The sequence below is a fragment of the Pomacea canaliculata genome, linkage group LG1, assembly GCF_003073045.1.
Source record: "Pomacea canaliculata isolate SZHN2017 linkage group LG1, ASM307304v1, whole genome shotgun sequence".
In the NCBI taxonomy this organism is placed as follows: domain Eukaryota; kingdom Metazoa; phylum Mollusca; class Gastropoda; order Architaenioglossa; family Ampullariidae; genus Pomacea; species Pomacea canaliculata.
Window position 1 is genome coordinate 43,920,482 of NC_037590.1, and position 14,769 is coordinate 43,935,250.

General features: G+C 44.4%; 1 protein-coding gene across 1 annotated transcript in view; it reads right to left on the reverse strand.

The window, feature by feature from the left end:
• LOC112574048 (myosin heavy chain, striated muscle-like) overlaps positions 1 to 7,231 on the reverse strand; it is a 42,861-nt gene extending 35,630 nt beyond the window's left edge. The window contains 4 exon segments of the mRNA XM_025254853.1: positions 3,097 to 3,253; positions 3,854 to 3,997; positions 4,530 to 4,835; positions 7,215 to 7,231. Coding sequence (XP_025110638.1) covers positions 3,097 to 3,253; positions 3,854 to 3,997; positions 4,530 to 4,721 — 493 coding nt within the window. The 5' untranslated portion in view covers positions 4,722 to 4,835; positions 7,215 to 7,231.
• Between the last annotated feature and the right edge of the window lie 7,538 nt (positions 7,232 to 14,769).

Sequence of the window (14,769 nt, forward strand, 5' to 3'; positions counted from 1 at the left end):
TCTGCAAACATGAGGCAATACTGGAGTGTATCCTCATGTCGGCCTGAGGTGAGCAGAGACTCAGCTTTTGATGTGCCGCCCAACTCGCCCCGCTCGCCCCACACTCGCTGTTCTGCATGCAGCGCGCGGAGGCCCAGGAATGTCTGGCACTCGTTTTTCTGGAACAGTACCAAGCCTCCAGGGGGCGCTCCCAGTCTGCCTGCTGCCGTCAGCGCAAACACCCGCCTCCTCACCGCCTCCTCACCGCCACCACCTTCCCTACCAGCCCCCTCCCCGTCCGCAATCCGGTAAACCGTTCATCTTCTCTGACACTCCCCTCTCCTCCCCTCTCCTCCCCTTCACACCTCCCCTCCAGCATCCTGTGTGCATGTTTTTGAGGGAAAGTTAGAGAGAGACAGTTTTTCCGAGGTCGTCGATTTCTAAAACATTAGAATACAAGAATACAACAGTTTTATTTTTTTTATGTTTTTAAATTGTAAAAATCTTCGATATTTTGAATCATTTAGATAAAATTCTAAGTTTCAGATAATGAGCTAGAGTGAAGTACAAAAGCCATTTTATTTGTTTCAACCTGGCGTAAGCTGACTCTTTTGCAAACCCTGATAGGAGATTGACTCTAAACCCCAAATTTTTTCTGTATTTGTTCAAACAGAATCAGAATAGAATTGGAATCATGTAGGACAATGTGGATTTTCTCATGTTTTATGCAAAACTTTTCATTTGGAACTTTCTTGAATAAAACAAATTTACTAACAGACATAAATAATGGGAAAGCATGATTCTGTTGTAAAAAGAATTCCTAATTCGCTAATTTGCAAAACTGAGAGGCGATCCCCGTTCAGCTTTTGCCCTCGTCAGCATGTTTGCAAGTAGCAGTGTCAGCTTTGTATGTACCTCTCGGTGCTCCACACTACATAACTGCCAACACCACTTGAGAGGTGAGCCACCTATCTACCTGATAGTTGCAGGTAACTAGAAATGCTTTGTGTCGGGTACTAAGACACCTAGCGCCCGTTCCCTGTGCGCGTGGCACTATAGACAGGCCGGGTGCCAGCATGCAAGACACGCGCATGCGCCATATAAGGCGGCGCCGGGTGTCACAGGATACCCGCCAAACTCGCAGTTTTCCCACCCCGCGCATGGGCTGCACGCATTTTGCTGTATCTACAGATGTACACATCTGCCGGGCGATAAGCGACGAACGCGCGATGAAAGCAGTTTCGGGGAAAGGAGGAGTTTTGTACACTAGAAGTTGGGCTTCACTGCTTACCTACTCTCTACTCTTGGAGTGTTGTAACCTGTGACCTCAGGTGCACAACCTGTATGTTTGTATATACATATGTTTGACAGTTGTACGTATATTTATGTATGCATCAATGTGTTTTTGTTTGTTTCTTTGTTTCTTTATTTATAAATTAGGGTTTGTTTTGTTTTTGTTTTTTGGGGGTTTAATGTGATCTGTTAGAACCGTTATACATAATATTGAGTCCAGCGGGAGGAGTTTCTACTCGGAGATTCTGTCTGTGGCTGTTCCAACAGTCGGACAGCGTGGTGCCGGCAGTCAAAGTCTTTATACTCCGGACAAACTACACACAGAACGAGCTTCTCTAGCAGACCTATGAACCCTCCCCTGCCGCCTGCTTGCTCAACAGCAACCCTCCTCCTATCGCTCACGGAAGTAGCCTTCTCCTGACTGCAGGATGTTGGGAAGGGGAGAAGGGGCTTGCATGAAAGGGAGCTCACACGAGATGCTTCTCTCCCCTTCCCCACACCTTCGTCATGAGGTGGTCTGAGACAGGTCTGTCTAGTCATACTGAAGACAAGCGGATACAGAAATGTCTGCTTCCGTCCGTCCCAAACCCGACTCCGTGAGAAAATGGTAAAACAACATGGCCAGCAACACGGGCACTGTGTTCTTTCAAGGACTGAGGCTAATTTTAGACTGGAGCTGGGGTGAGCTGAGCTAATGGGGCTGGGGTGGCTGCTGTGGTTTGACTGACGTAAGAGAAAAAAGTGAATTTAGAAATATATTTACTTTTCTGACTACTGTAGGCATGTAAACACATAATGTGGGCTGGACGATAATGGACGCTGGATAAAAATAGAAGTTGAAGATAATCGCCGGTTAAATGTTCTCTCTCCATGCGTGTGGGCCTGTTAATTAGACCCAGATAAGCTAGCAATACACAAAGATGTACACGTGTATTGTAAATAGCTTTGAAAAGAACTGAGATGATCTGGACTAGAACAACCCAGATATCTGTCTGGAGATGATCTGAATATGTCACCCGACACGACGGTTCCAAAACGATTCAAATATTTGTACAGAGATCGACTTGAGTAGTGAGCAGTGCTCAGCTAAAATACTGCAAACAAGCGAGCTAATTAACTATAGAAACCACTAGGTTTGAGTAGAGATGATTACATTACTAAATCATCTAGCAGCGGAGTTTCTGTAAACAAAATTACTGTAAAGATATGTTCAAAATTAATATGCAAAAAAATTAGGAACAGTTAGGTACTGTTAAAACAATGACCTGAACATCTGTAAAGAAACTATTTAGTCTTCAATTCAGAGCTGTTCAATATCATTTGCACGTGAAGAGCTAAATTAATGTTTACAAAGCACCTGAGTAATCACTTTGACTTCCAAGACTGTTTAAGAAGGTAAGTATTACAACTAATTACGAGGTAAGTATTACAAGTAAGATTGTGATGAGAGCTGCAGGTGCTGTGCATCCTACCACAGACACGGTGCTGGCCAGGTGAGATGACTAGAGAGGGGAGATTCTTTGGCATACAATTGCACCAAGTATGTGGATTTTTATTGCATTGGTTACTCAAGACTCAATATACCTTACTCCACATCCATCAGCTCATAAATGAAAAATAAAAAAGAAACCGAACAAAAAAAAAAATGGCAGCAGAACCAAAAAGGTCCGCAGAGACAGGCGTGTAGTGTTTCGTTTTCCTTTGTTAGTGATCGTAATTTTTTTTCCTTGGATAATTCACACGACTTCTTTGTTAATCTACAACCAAGGCTAGACAGAACACAGGCGGCGCCATCTTTGACACGGTGGACCACTCGAGCCTTACCTTGCAACATGTACTGGTATGCAGCGTCAGATATGGAGAAGAGATGGGGCGGCATCTCAGTTTTCCTCTTGCCACGGTACTTGTCGATGATGCTTTGTGTGTAGATGGGCAGACGTCTGTAGGGGTTGATGGCGACGCAGAACAACCCGGAGTAGGTCTGAGGACCAAAGTGCAAACTGCTTCGTTAAAACAGTTTTGAGATAATGACAGCGATGACATGATTAACCTATTCCCCACCCACACCCACAGGCGGTCCGGTGCCACAACGGTTAGGGGCTCAATGAGGATTAGCAGCTGTGGGTTCAGATCTCGTCTCCGGGACGCTGTTTTTTTTTTTTTTTTTTTTTTTTTTTGCATGTGGGTTTGTTTACATGACTGGCTGATTTACAGTAATATAACCTTAGTGGCTGACTTGGTGTAAAACAAATTTTTTTATCCCTCTGACTTCCTCTCTTTTTATTTCTTCCTTTGTTACCTTTCATTTCCTGTAAAATTTCATTTTAGCACTTCAAGTTTTCAAGAACAGGAGGTGACTTGACGGTGTCATTCTTTTGAACAATGTATTTAATGACATTTTTTAGGTTTTACCCTTTTTAGTTTGCTTAAAAATTGTAATGTTACATTAAGTGCTTGTATGGAAAACATATGCAAACATTTATTAATCCTTATCATCTTCACAAAAAGGAGCATGGCAGGCCGTAAAAGAAGTCAAAGGTCAACATTCAGCTGTAGCTGCCATGTAGGTGTAGATACGTACATAGATCAGACCAGCACTGTAACGGGTCTTCAAGTTGTGCAAGACAGACGCCTCGTTCAGGTAAGTCATGTTGGCCATGTCCTCGATCTTCTCGAACTTGGGTGGGTTCATTTGTTGGATGTCATCCTTCTTGAACGTCTTCGTCTGAACAAGAGAATGTAACATGGAGTGTGATCAAAGCAGTCTGGGAAGCCACCTTGTCTATAGATATTTTACAACTGTGGCAGGTGTTTACTGTTTTCAACCCAGCTAGAATTTCACAATGATTGGGTGGTTTGAAACCTTCCGCACTTTCCTCCGCATTTAATACAGTAAGCTGCTTTCCATTTATGAGAGAATGTTGAAGTCAAACTAACTAAAGTTTGTAAGATGTGCACTGAATTAAAGAAATCATGAAATTCACCACAGCTGGGTACCTGGAGTACCTAACTATTTCCATGTTACCTTTATTTTGTAATTTATTCTACAGGTATTTTGAGAAGCCTGAAGATTGCACCGGCTTTTTTTTTGTTTTTTTTTGGTTTTTTGTCATCTGAGGCAAGGAAAAAATAGAAGGCAATAAAACTATCATGATTTAAAAGTGTCCAAAGAATACAACCATCTGCTAATGGTTTTCTTCGTTTATTATTGGTTGAACTATGTATCAGGCTTACACAGACTCCAGATGTCTCATTACCTCATTGTTCTTGACCAGCTTGACTGTGATCTCATCACCCTTGGTGCTCTGGATTTCAGCGGCCAAGAAACCCTCTTTGTCATCTGGAACCCAGCAGTTCTTCTTGCCATCGAAGGTCTGGGTTTGCTCCCTCAAGAGCTTCTTGCGGTCAACCGCAAGATACTCAAAATCGGGATCGGTTGGATCAAACATGGCGATGTATCTGACCAGAGGTCTCCCCTCTTATTATAAACGAAATCTCAAAACGTCGTGAGACAGCCGCAACGGGAAGACTGCGCGCGCCCCCTAGGCCAACAACAGAACAGCCTGCAACACAAGAACACGTGATCATGGGGCATGTGCACAGGCGGGGCACTGGGAGCGAGGGCACAGTGATAACCCAGGTATCGAGCATCCACCCAGGACAAACCCATGGACACGATAAAGCATCAAGACAGTTATTCTCTAGTGGCTGCCGTATCTCCTCAAGATTGAACATTTGTCTATTCAACCGAAAATAGCTTTTTTTTCATAATTATATATATTTTTCTTTGTTTTGCAAATTTTGGTTGTTCTTTTCTTAAATAGGGAAATAGAGAATGAAATTAAGTATTGTGTAAAACATGTAATCAAAGAAAGATCTGTTAGATGTTGTGAACTAAACCATTATCATCTACAAATAAAGCATTCACAGCAAATGGCACAGCACGACCACTCCAACAAACAACTTTGGAAATTCCCTTCCATGTGATGGTCACTAATGTATGTGTAGCGCGCGTGCGGGGGATGAGGGACAGCGCATGCGTGGAGGTGTGTTTTCCGGTAGTTATTCCTCTTTTCGTCTTGTGTTTAAAAATAGATTGCAGGCTGTTTCACTCATGTCTTCGTGACCTATGTCTATTTTTAGAGCAGGCCTGGTAATGTCTCTGTGAGATTATTTTGCCTCTAGGATTCTGCTCGACCAGAACAAGCAAAACTGCGGATGGTATCCGTTAAACTACATCGCTACAACAACGGGCATTAAAAAATAAACTTAGAAATCTTCATTTTTCAGAATGGAGTCCAGGTCTCCACTTAGTGTGATTTACAGACGAATTTTCCTTAATTCAAATGTTGATTTTGTACACTTTAAAAAAGCTACAGATTCTATCTCTCTTACTTTCTCACTCCATCTATATCCACTTTTGCCATATATCTCTTCAACTCTTCCCCTCTCTCTCTCATACACACATGAAAAATACATTCTCTCACATTAGGAAAACTTAATCGTAGAATAAAAGTATTTTAAAACTGTTTATTACATATTCTTCCTCCTAGTTTAGTCTATTTTGACTACATTATTGATATATCCTGTACTGGACTGTCTACATATTTGCATTCTGTAAGTACAGTACATGGACAGGAGGAAATTTGCACAAAAACAAAGGGAGATAATCTCGCGCAAGAGTTGTGGCCCTTTATGATGAAGACGCTAGAGGCGTAGAGAGGATGCAGACAACACATCGGCTACTTACCTTGAATGTGAGGCAAACAAAAGAAGAATTTTCAACTAAGAACTCAAAACATCCAGCGGAGAAGAAAACTCAAAGATATACGCACACCATGCAGCTATGCGAGAGGGGCCGGGCACATGCAGGTCAAAGGTCGTGTGTGTACGATATCCATATTAGGTAACTCCAGGAGCACAAAGCCACTGCAGACAGCTGCGGACTGCCAGTGTTGTGGAAGTAAATCCAAGGCAGCCGCGGATACGAATCCCAAGTCTGGCACACTTCACGGCAGGCAGAGCGGGTGAAACAAGTCTTGAGGAGTCTTTACAACCGGGTATGTAGAATCCCACACGGTAGGAGCAATCACTTCACACCAGGGGCAAGTCCAGGGCATACACAAGCATGATGTTCGTCGTGAAACTGAGGTTGGTGAAGACAAGTCCGTTGCAGACCACTGTCAAGTCCGGTGGTGGTGGTGGTGGTGGTGCTGGGTGAGAGGGTGGGTGATGGGGAAGACTAATCACTGGAAGTACTAAACTGTTCAGGTGACCGGTCGGGACTACACCCTCAGGTGCCAGTGCCTGAAGGTCAAATTAAAGACATCTCCGGCCTGGAAGGGTTTGGAGTTACTAGGTGCAAACAAGCTTTACAAGTCAGTCTGTTAAACCTATAAACCGAACAAGTGGTGACCTCAAAATGGTACACTAGCTCTAGTGCTCAAACAATTAATCACACCTTCGAGCTAATCACTGAAAGATTTACAGCTACCGAAACTGCATGCAATACTACTTCATCACCTGCAATTGGTTATTTTTACAGAAATCTACCTACGGTTACAAGGCCGGTGAATTTGGGTGAGTACTTCTTCTCACAGAAACTTGAGAAATCGGAGAAGACTGAGCGCCTTTGTCAAAGTCCTTGAACCAGTGGAGGCTAAGGTCAAAGAAAAGAAAGTCTCAAACTAGGTTTCGTTACTGTGGGCTTAGTCAACCACACCACACCGTCAGTTATGGAAGAATTTAAAAGTACACGTGAATGCAAAATAAACAGGAATGCACACCGAAAGTGGAAGAAAATACAGGTATAGAGTTTTGAAACCGAGGTAAGAGGTGAAGGATGTACAAAAGGGAAGGTGAGAATATGTGCACCGGTAACTGACTCACAGGTAGGTACTGAAAAAAGGGCACTGCACTCTGCACACACCGACAATACTTACGATCGCAAGCTGTTCTGAGGACTGTCAAGCCTGCAAGGGACTATATACTCGCCAACCTACCCTCGGCACACAGCTAATGCATGAAGGTCCGCCATTGGTCGGAGGAAGGAGGCGGGATCAGGAATCTGGACTGAAACCCTAGCTGGGGGATATTCTCTATAAGGAAGGGCCGAGCGAGCGAGCGGGCGAGATGCTGCCGTGGATGCTGGTCTTGCCCTCTTCGGTATGTGCCTACCTTTCCCTTCTATCTTCATGGCACCCGGGTACGGCACCCGCGCACAGGTAGCAAAAGGGGAACACCAGAACCTAGCCAGCAGTTGTTTGGAACCCTCCCAGAACATCGCTGAGACCGGCTGGGTGCCGGCCGGCATCCCCCCGCCTCCCCACCCCATAAACATTGATGCCTGTCACGTGATCACGATCCCCTCATCTACGTGTGGCACAGAGCAACAGCAGCAATGGCTGCTGGAACACAGGACTGATGTAGCTCTGTGGGTGTTAATCTTTCTGTAGGAAATGTTTACTGTCGCTGGCTTGTCAAAGCTACAAGCTACAAGTAATATGTATTAATTCCACATTAAGCTAATGTCAAACACTAAACTCAGTCATCAAACTCTGCAACTGTTAGACAATGACAACATAACTGCAAAGACCAGCAACATATTACATAAACAGATTTTTCAGATTTTTCAGTCACATTTCCATGATTCTGGCTGAAAAGTTGATCAGATTGAATGACTAACAACCAACAAAACAAATAAAAGTAATACAAAACAAAAAAAATCCCCCACAAAAAAATATTTTTGCTGGTAAGCAGGCCCTGGGTTCCTTCTTCTGTAAAGTGTCTGCCACAGTGCACCTGAAAAAATCCTCAGCTCAACCCCATTGTAAAGTGCATATAAATAAGTATATATACAATGCTGTACAAACCAAATCTCCTTTATTGAGATTACGAAACATTATGGCAGGCTAGTCAGATGATAATACAGAACACTCACCTTCATGTACATCTTTAAATAAGGGTCGTGCCGGACGACGGACCCAGCTGCAATAAGCTAATGATCGGTCACATTTTCCTTTTATGGTGAGCATCTCTACCAAAGAGAAAAACCGATATTTGGAAAGAAGGACAGAAGGACTAGAAAGAAAAGGTGAACGATGACACCCTCGTGGTGCAGACTCGACCACGTCACAGACATCATCGACATCGACGCAGCTACTGCTTCTGACAGTCTTCATCACTCTTAGAGTTGGTCACATCTTTTCTTCATCTCAGAGCTAGTTTGGAGGGGAGATGAAGTAAAATCTTAAATAATCAAACTTCTAAGCTTTTAGGCAAAGTTAGGAAAGCACCAGAGCCTGGTGCTGCGGTTCAATACCCGTGTGGCTCACGAACTTTCCCCAGTCCACCCTGCTGTCGGCAAGGAGTACCTGACTCCATAGGTAAGGCAGTACTCTCACAAAAAGCTGTTTCCGAGACAAAGTGTGGTCTCTGACATCTTCGTTTAAAATGTTGCAATTAATTGCCATGAATTAGTCTCTCCTCATCATGGAATATCAGATGATTTTGTGGTTGCCAGTCCTTCTATACGACACGGGAAACTTTACACTGAAAATACAAAGAAATGGCAGCTGTGCCTCATTATTTCACTCACTTGTGCAGTTGTGCATAGCTAGATGCACCGTGCCGAGTCTCCTCCCACCCTAACATTTTTTTGGTGAACAGGTGTGGCGTGGGCTTCTCTCCAGCAGTTGAAGCACATCCTGCTCTTGCTGGCGACCGATAAAAATGGAGAGACGGATGGACTTGGCACAAGGTCCGAGTGGTTTCAGCATGGCATTCTCCATATCACGAGGACCGCGGGTTCTTCTCTGTGGATTCTCCACTTGCCTGGCGTCCCCGAGTTAGGACCACCTTATCTACCCAGTACACTTCTTTCTTCCTGCATTCTCTCTGCTCTTTAATCTGGTCATGGACCGAGTGAATTCCGGGCAGGCCGTACCAGAGTGTATTGCCTTTTCAAGTTAGTTTTTGTTTTTAATGTTTTTGTTACTACAAAAGTCATTGTCTGGTGTGCAAGCAGCAGCTTTCCTGTTACTGGGGTAGTACAGTCGGGTAGTGTCTGGCTACTGTTCACATAACAGATGTCCTGTAGTCCAGAGACCTGCCCCCTACTTCGTCTGTAGCATCTGCCGGTCGGTTAACAATACTCGTTTCTATTACTGAAGGTCTACTTTTTGCGTATCAGTAGCCCTGTAGTCTATAAATGGATTGTATGGATTGTTTTGACCATGTTTATCCGACACCTTGATTCTTGAAAACAACTGTTAGTTCCATGACCTCACCGGACTTAGGGTCTGAGATGACCACAGAGGGCTGTGCTCATGTTTTGTCTCTTGTCATTTGATTTCCTCGGTCTACACGCTGTTGTGTCTACCCTCAAACAAAACCTGATTGTGATTGTCAGGAAGCTCTTTGTAGGTGTGGATAAATTTTTGCCGAGTACTCCACCTTTGTCCCTGAAACTTTTGACAAACTGTCAGCGCCAAATTTATGGATGCATTAATTAATCACCCAGTCTCCCTTTTCCATGAATTAATTTTCTGAGGAAAAATCGAAGGCAGTCGACTTGACTGTTTCTGTTGAACTGAAGGCTGATTGCAAACTTTTCCCGCAATCAAAGGATGCACTTCTTGTACCCGGCTTTTCCAGGCCTCGGCATTAACAAGATCCCTTCCCACCAAAAAAAAAAAATGCCACTCAGGCAAGGATTTGCATGTCTAAGTGCCCCTCTTTTTTCCCAATACCAGAAAATTAAGAAAAAAAATTATTGTGAATGATTAAAGTAGATTGCTAGACCGGTAGATAAACGAACAAGTTAATCAAACTTATTTCGTCTTAATCGTGTCCACTGCTTCCATGAAGTCAGAAGAAAGTTGAACTCGCTCGGTCTACCTTTGATCTTTGCACCTGCTCGTGCTACAGTTTATTTTGGGATGCCTAATGTTCAGTTCTATTTTTACTTTGACGTTAAGAACTCGGATTTTTAAAATGTTTTCAATGAAGTTTTCAAACCCCTAGCCTTTAGTTAACCTCAGAAAATATGTTATGTATCAACATACATTCTGGAGGTGCGGAAGGAGAAATAAAAAAAAGATGAATACAGTCGGTTGTCACCTTTGAGTTGACCTCTATACTGACCTTGACATTGTTTAATTTCTTGTTTCTGGAACACTCGTTTCCATATTTAACATCTTTGTGAATTCCTCGCCTTTAAACTTCGTCCTTTGCCAGATTGGAGGGAGGCACCAGCAACGATCGCAAAAACCTGATGCTTCTTCTTTCACACCCGCGGAAAGGTCTTGGCAGGTCAGACTAACTTCCTTCAGGTAATTTTTAGACCGCCTTTTGTACAAGGTATGTTGTTTGGACCTCACCTGTGTTTTTATCTGCGTGTGTGCGTGTGTGTGTGAAAAGAACCTCTATTTTTAGTTCCAACAATTTGTGAAAGGAAAAGAACATGCTGTTGTTGTTGTTGCTGTTGCCATTACCAAAATTGGAAAGATTCAATTCAAGAAAGAAATAAAATCCGTTACAAGCTGCACACATTTTCTCTTCCATAAAATTAGGTCAAACAGATGAGCAGGATGAAAAAAAAAATCAACATCCATGGGACTTGCGACCTGTTTACCGAAGCTGCCGTCCGTCCAAACGATGTAAATGTAGCCGGCGACATGCCCGAGGCCGTCAGTCGAGGTTCGAACCTCCCTCTATGTAAGTTTACTTCCCGTTAGTTTCCTTAGACAATCAGAATCAAGCCTGTGACCAGTTGTCGTTGCATGGCAATGAGATTTAATTAATTCAACTAAATGGCTATGCCAATAATGTCAAGGCTGAAGGAAAGAGAGCATTGGGGTCGTATGCTAAGTAGCTAGGGTCATTTCTTTGTCTCATCCTGCAGTCAGAAGTGTGAAGGGGTCATGGGGGTCAGACAGGACACTTGATGTCGTGAATGCACAGCTTCAGGTGTGAGAGGAGCCTTCAAGGACTTGTCTACTACCATCACTCAAAGTCCTGAAGGCATATGGTAGTTATTTAGTGATTTATTTGTCCTTGTGCTTTAAGGGCCTTCAGATTTTAAAGTCTGTCATGGATGTTGGCAATGTTGTGTCTCAAGACCACAAGAGGTCTCTTACCTCTGAGATAGGAATTAGTGTCAGGTAGCAAAGTAAACCCAGAAAGAGGGGATGGCTGTCATAACACCGACACCTGCACACACTAAGGCAGCTTGACTAACATTGATACCTCCGGGAGGCTGACTACATCCTGAGGTTTGGTCCACAACAAAACCATGTCCTGCTCTGGTAAAATAGGTACTGGATGGGAAAGGGGTTAGCATAAAGGGGATGAGACGACAAACGCACTGAAGACAGACCGACCAAAAACAGACAGATAAGCAGTTTAAAAAAATAGAAACAGACGGACAAATATACTTGTATAGAGGCAGATCATACAGACGACCAGGCTCAGGATGTATAAAATAATTTGTTTCTCGTAGTTGATAATTCGCGAAAAAACAGACATGTTCCTAATTGCAGAAAATGGAAAATTCTGGCATGAGCAAACATTTCAAGGTAGGTGGGGGCTGGGAGGGAAACGACATGCTAAAGACCCTTCCTCTCCTCCAACCGACAGTCTCAGTAGGTAACCTGGCGGAAAGAGAGGAAGGTTAATTAGGGGTGGGGGGAAGAAGATGCAGGCCACTCAAGCTGAGGCCCTTCTTATGAAAACAATAACTGAGAGCCTTCCTTCATACGAAAATATACTACTTAATCACACACACACACAAACACACACACGTATGCACATAAATGATGAGAACAGCGCGTGTTGTGAAGAGTGAGTGGGTGTATTTAACACAGGAAGTTTGCTTCATCTCCAGCGAATCTTCAAATAATTTACATTTACTTTTAAAAAAGGTTCTCCGTTTCCTGCTGACTGCACTGGGTTAGAGAAACTGTTCACAGGACCAACTGAGCAAGTAATGACTTGCTAAGGTTTGAGGTTTGCCGAAGGCGGGTATGGATGTCAGTGTAACCCCAATCAGATGGTCAGTCTAAACTGTGAGAATCTGAGGCTTTCAGAAAGCCAGTCCTGAGTTTATGTGTTTGTGTGTGTGTGTGTGCATGTGCGCGTGTGTGTGTGTGCGAGAGAGAGTCAGGAGCCATGATCCAACCGTAAGTAAAGAGAGAGAGGTGGCATGTAGAGAGGCAGAACAGCTTGAAGGGAATGGGAGGAGAGAAGGAGCAAGGGAGACGAGGGCGAGAGAGAGAGGAGCAGACGGGGTGGAAGAACTGAGCGAGTGCTGCACAGAATCGCGCCGTCTGCTGCTGTAGCGGCGCCTGATGTTCGTCAAATTGCAGCATGACTATATAAGGAGAGGGCACGTGCCGGCTACATCATCGCGCTAAATCGCACGCGCGTCCCGCTCGCTAAAAAGCATACACGCATCGAAAACATACTCGCCCTCCATCTCTCTCTCCTTCTCTCTCGCCTCTGTGTGTGTGTTGATGAAGATGTTGCTGGGCAACTAGCAGCAGTCGGTGCCTTGAGCCTGATGTTGGCGGCTGCACAGCTGTAACCATCTTTCTACGGCAGCCGTTCGTCGGTACCAACGTGCGCTGACGTCAGAGGTCTCGTCAGCACCAGCACCAGCACCCTGACGATCGCTATGCTGGCCTCACGTGACCAGTCGCTCGTGGTGAGTTCTGGCGACGTGAAGGATTGTCAGCGAATGGAGGTCATGAGGTCACACTTCCTATGTTCCCGCATTCCAGCTGATGCTCTGACGTCACGTACTACCTACTGAGTGTCATTCGCAACCTTACTATACCTAGTGTATTCACCACCTTACTACACTTTGCCTGACTATACCTAGCGGTGTTTGGCCACCTGACTATACGGTGCTACTACCTGACTATACCCTGCTACCTACTGACTATACCTAGCGGTGTTTGGCCACCTGACTACACCTAGTGGTGCTTTCTACCTGACTATACCTAGTGGTGCCAGCTACCTGACTATACCTAGCAGTGTTCGCCACCTTACTAGACCTTGACCTGACTAGACCTAACGGTGTTCGCCATGACGGCCACTAACCGCCACTGCACGTTCACTCCTGCAGTTGTCGCAGTTGTAGACCTGCTGTAGCAGCGAGTTAATGGGGTTATGTCGAGATGGTGGAGGCGCCATGTTGGCAGCAAACAGCGTGCACCTTAAATAACGGTGAAGGAGGAGTTGAGGTGATAGTGAATAAACTGTGGGTTGTCAGCAGTTTGCATGTTTATTATAAAAGTAGGAGCCTTAAGATCGCAAGCAAAAAAAAAAAAAAACGTGTATTGACATAACTTTGGCTGACTACAGTTTTTATGTCTAGCATAAGTGTTGGATGTAGGTGTAGAGGTAAGTATAAGTAGGCAGAGACAAGTGAGCTGATGACCGGCAACTTGAACTTACTGGTGAGAAAACAGGGCTCTAATCAACCGACACACTGAGTGAGAGAAGGATGGGTTAGTAGTGAGTGTTTGTAGGGGAGGGGGGACACACAAGTTGTGAAGTTGTGAAGGTGAAGCTGAGAGGTGAATAGTCTATGTGCCAGGTGTGCTGTGCCACTGACAGCGGAGTTGTGCCGACAGTTCGACCTCTTGTGACCCAAGTACCCCAGGTCCGCACCAGAAAACAAACTGTATCTCACAACACTCGGACTACTGTCAATCTCATCTGTTTACCTGGGCAACAGTACAACGTAAACATTTTATTTTGTTTATGTGCACGTGGCCTTACAATAAAGAGGCACACGAACATTTATCTTCATTTTCTCTTGGACTGGAGGGCAAAGTGTAGATGAGGAATCATCGCCATGATTCTAGCAAAAAGTCATCGTTTATAAAGACCTTTTGATGCAATGACTTTTTGAAAGGACGGTGAATAATGGCCATCCTGATGCCAGAAACCTAAAGACGAGAATCTTCTGTAAGAAAATGCTGAAAATGCAACTTTCGAAGCTGTTTAAACAGGTGGGGGGGGGGCGTTATCATGCCAGACTGACACATTCATTTTGTAGAAATCTTTCTGGGTCAAAAAAAAAAACCAACAACAGCAATTTCTCTTCGGGATTCCAGTAAAGACAGCACTAACTGCTAATCTTTTGTGCCTTTGCCGAGCTACCTGTAAAGGCTGGTCAGACAACACCCTCGGCTACCCCATCCCCTTTGTTAGGATACCTGTGAAAATAGTGTGACGACTGAGAACTAGCTCCAGGACAGACAGGTAGACAGAAAGACAAGCAAGCAAGCGGACAGACACTTAAGCAGACGAACAGACCACCTCCACACTTGTATTCGCACACAAACATCATACAAACACAAACACAAACACAAACACACTGACGCATGCCCTGACATGCATTTCCCACCTTCGTTCTTTCCTTGCTCACATACCCTCTCCAACCATCCACCCTCCTGCTTGCGCCCCTCCCTGCCCTTCCGCCTCCAA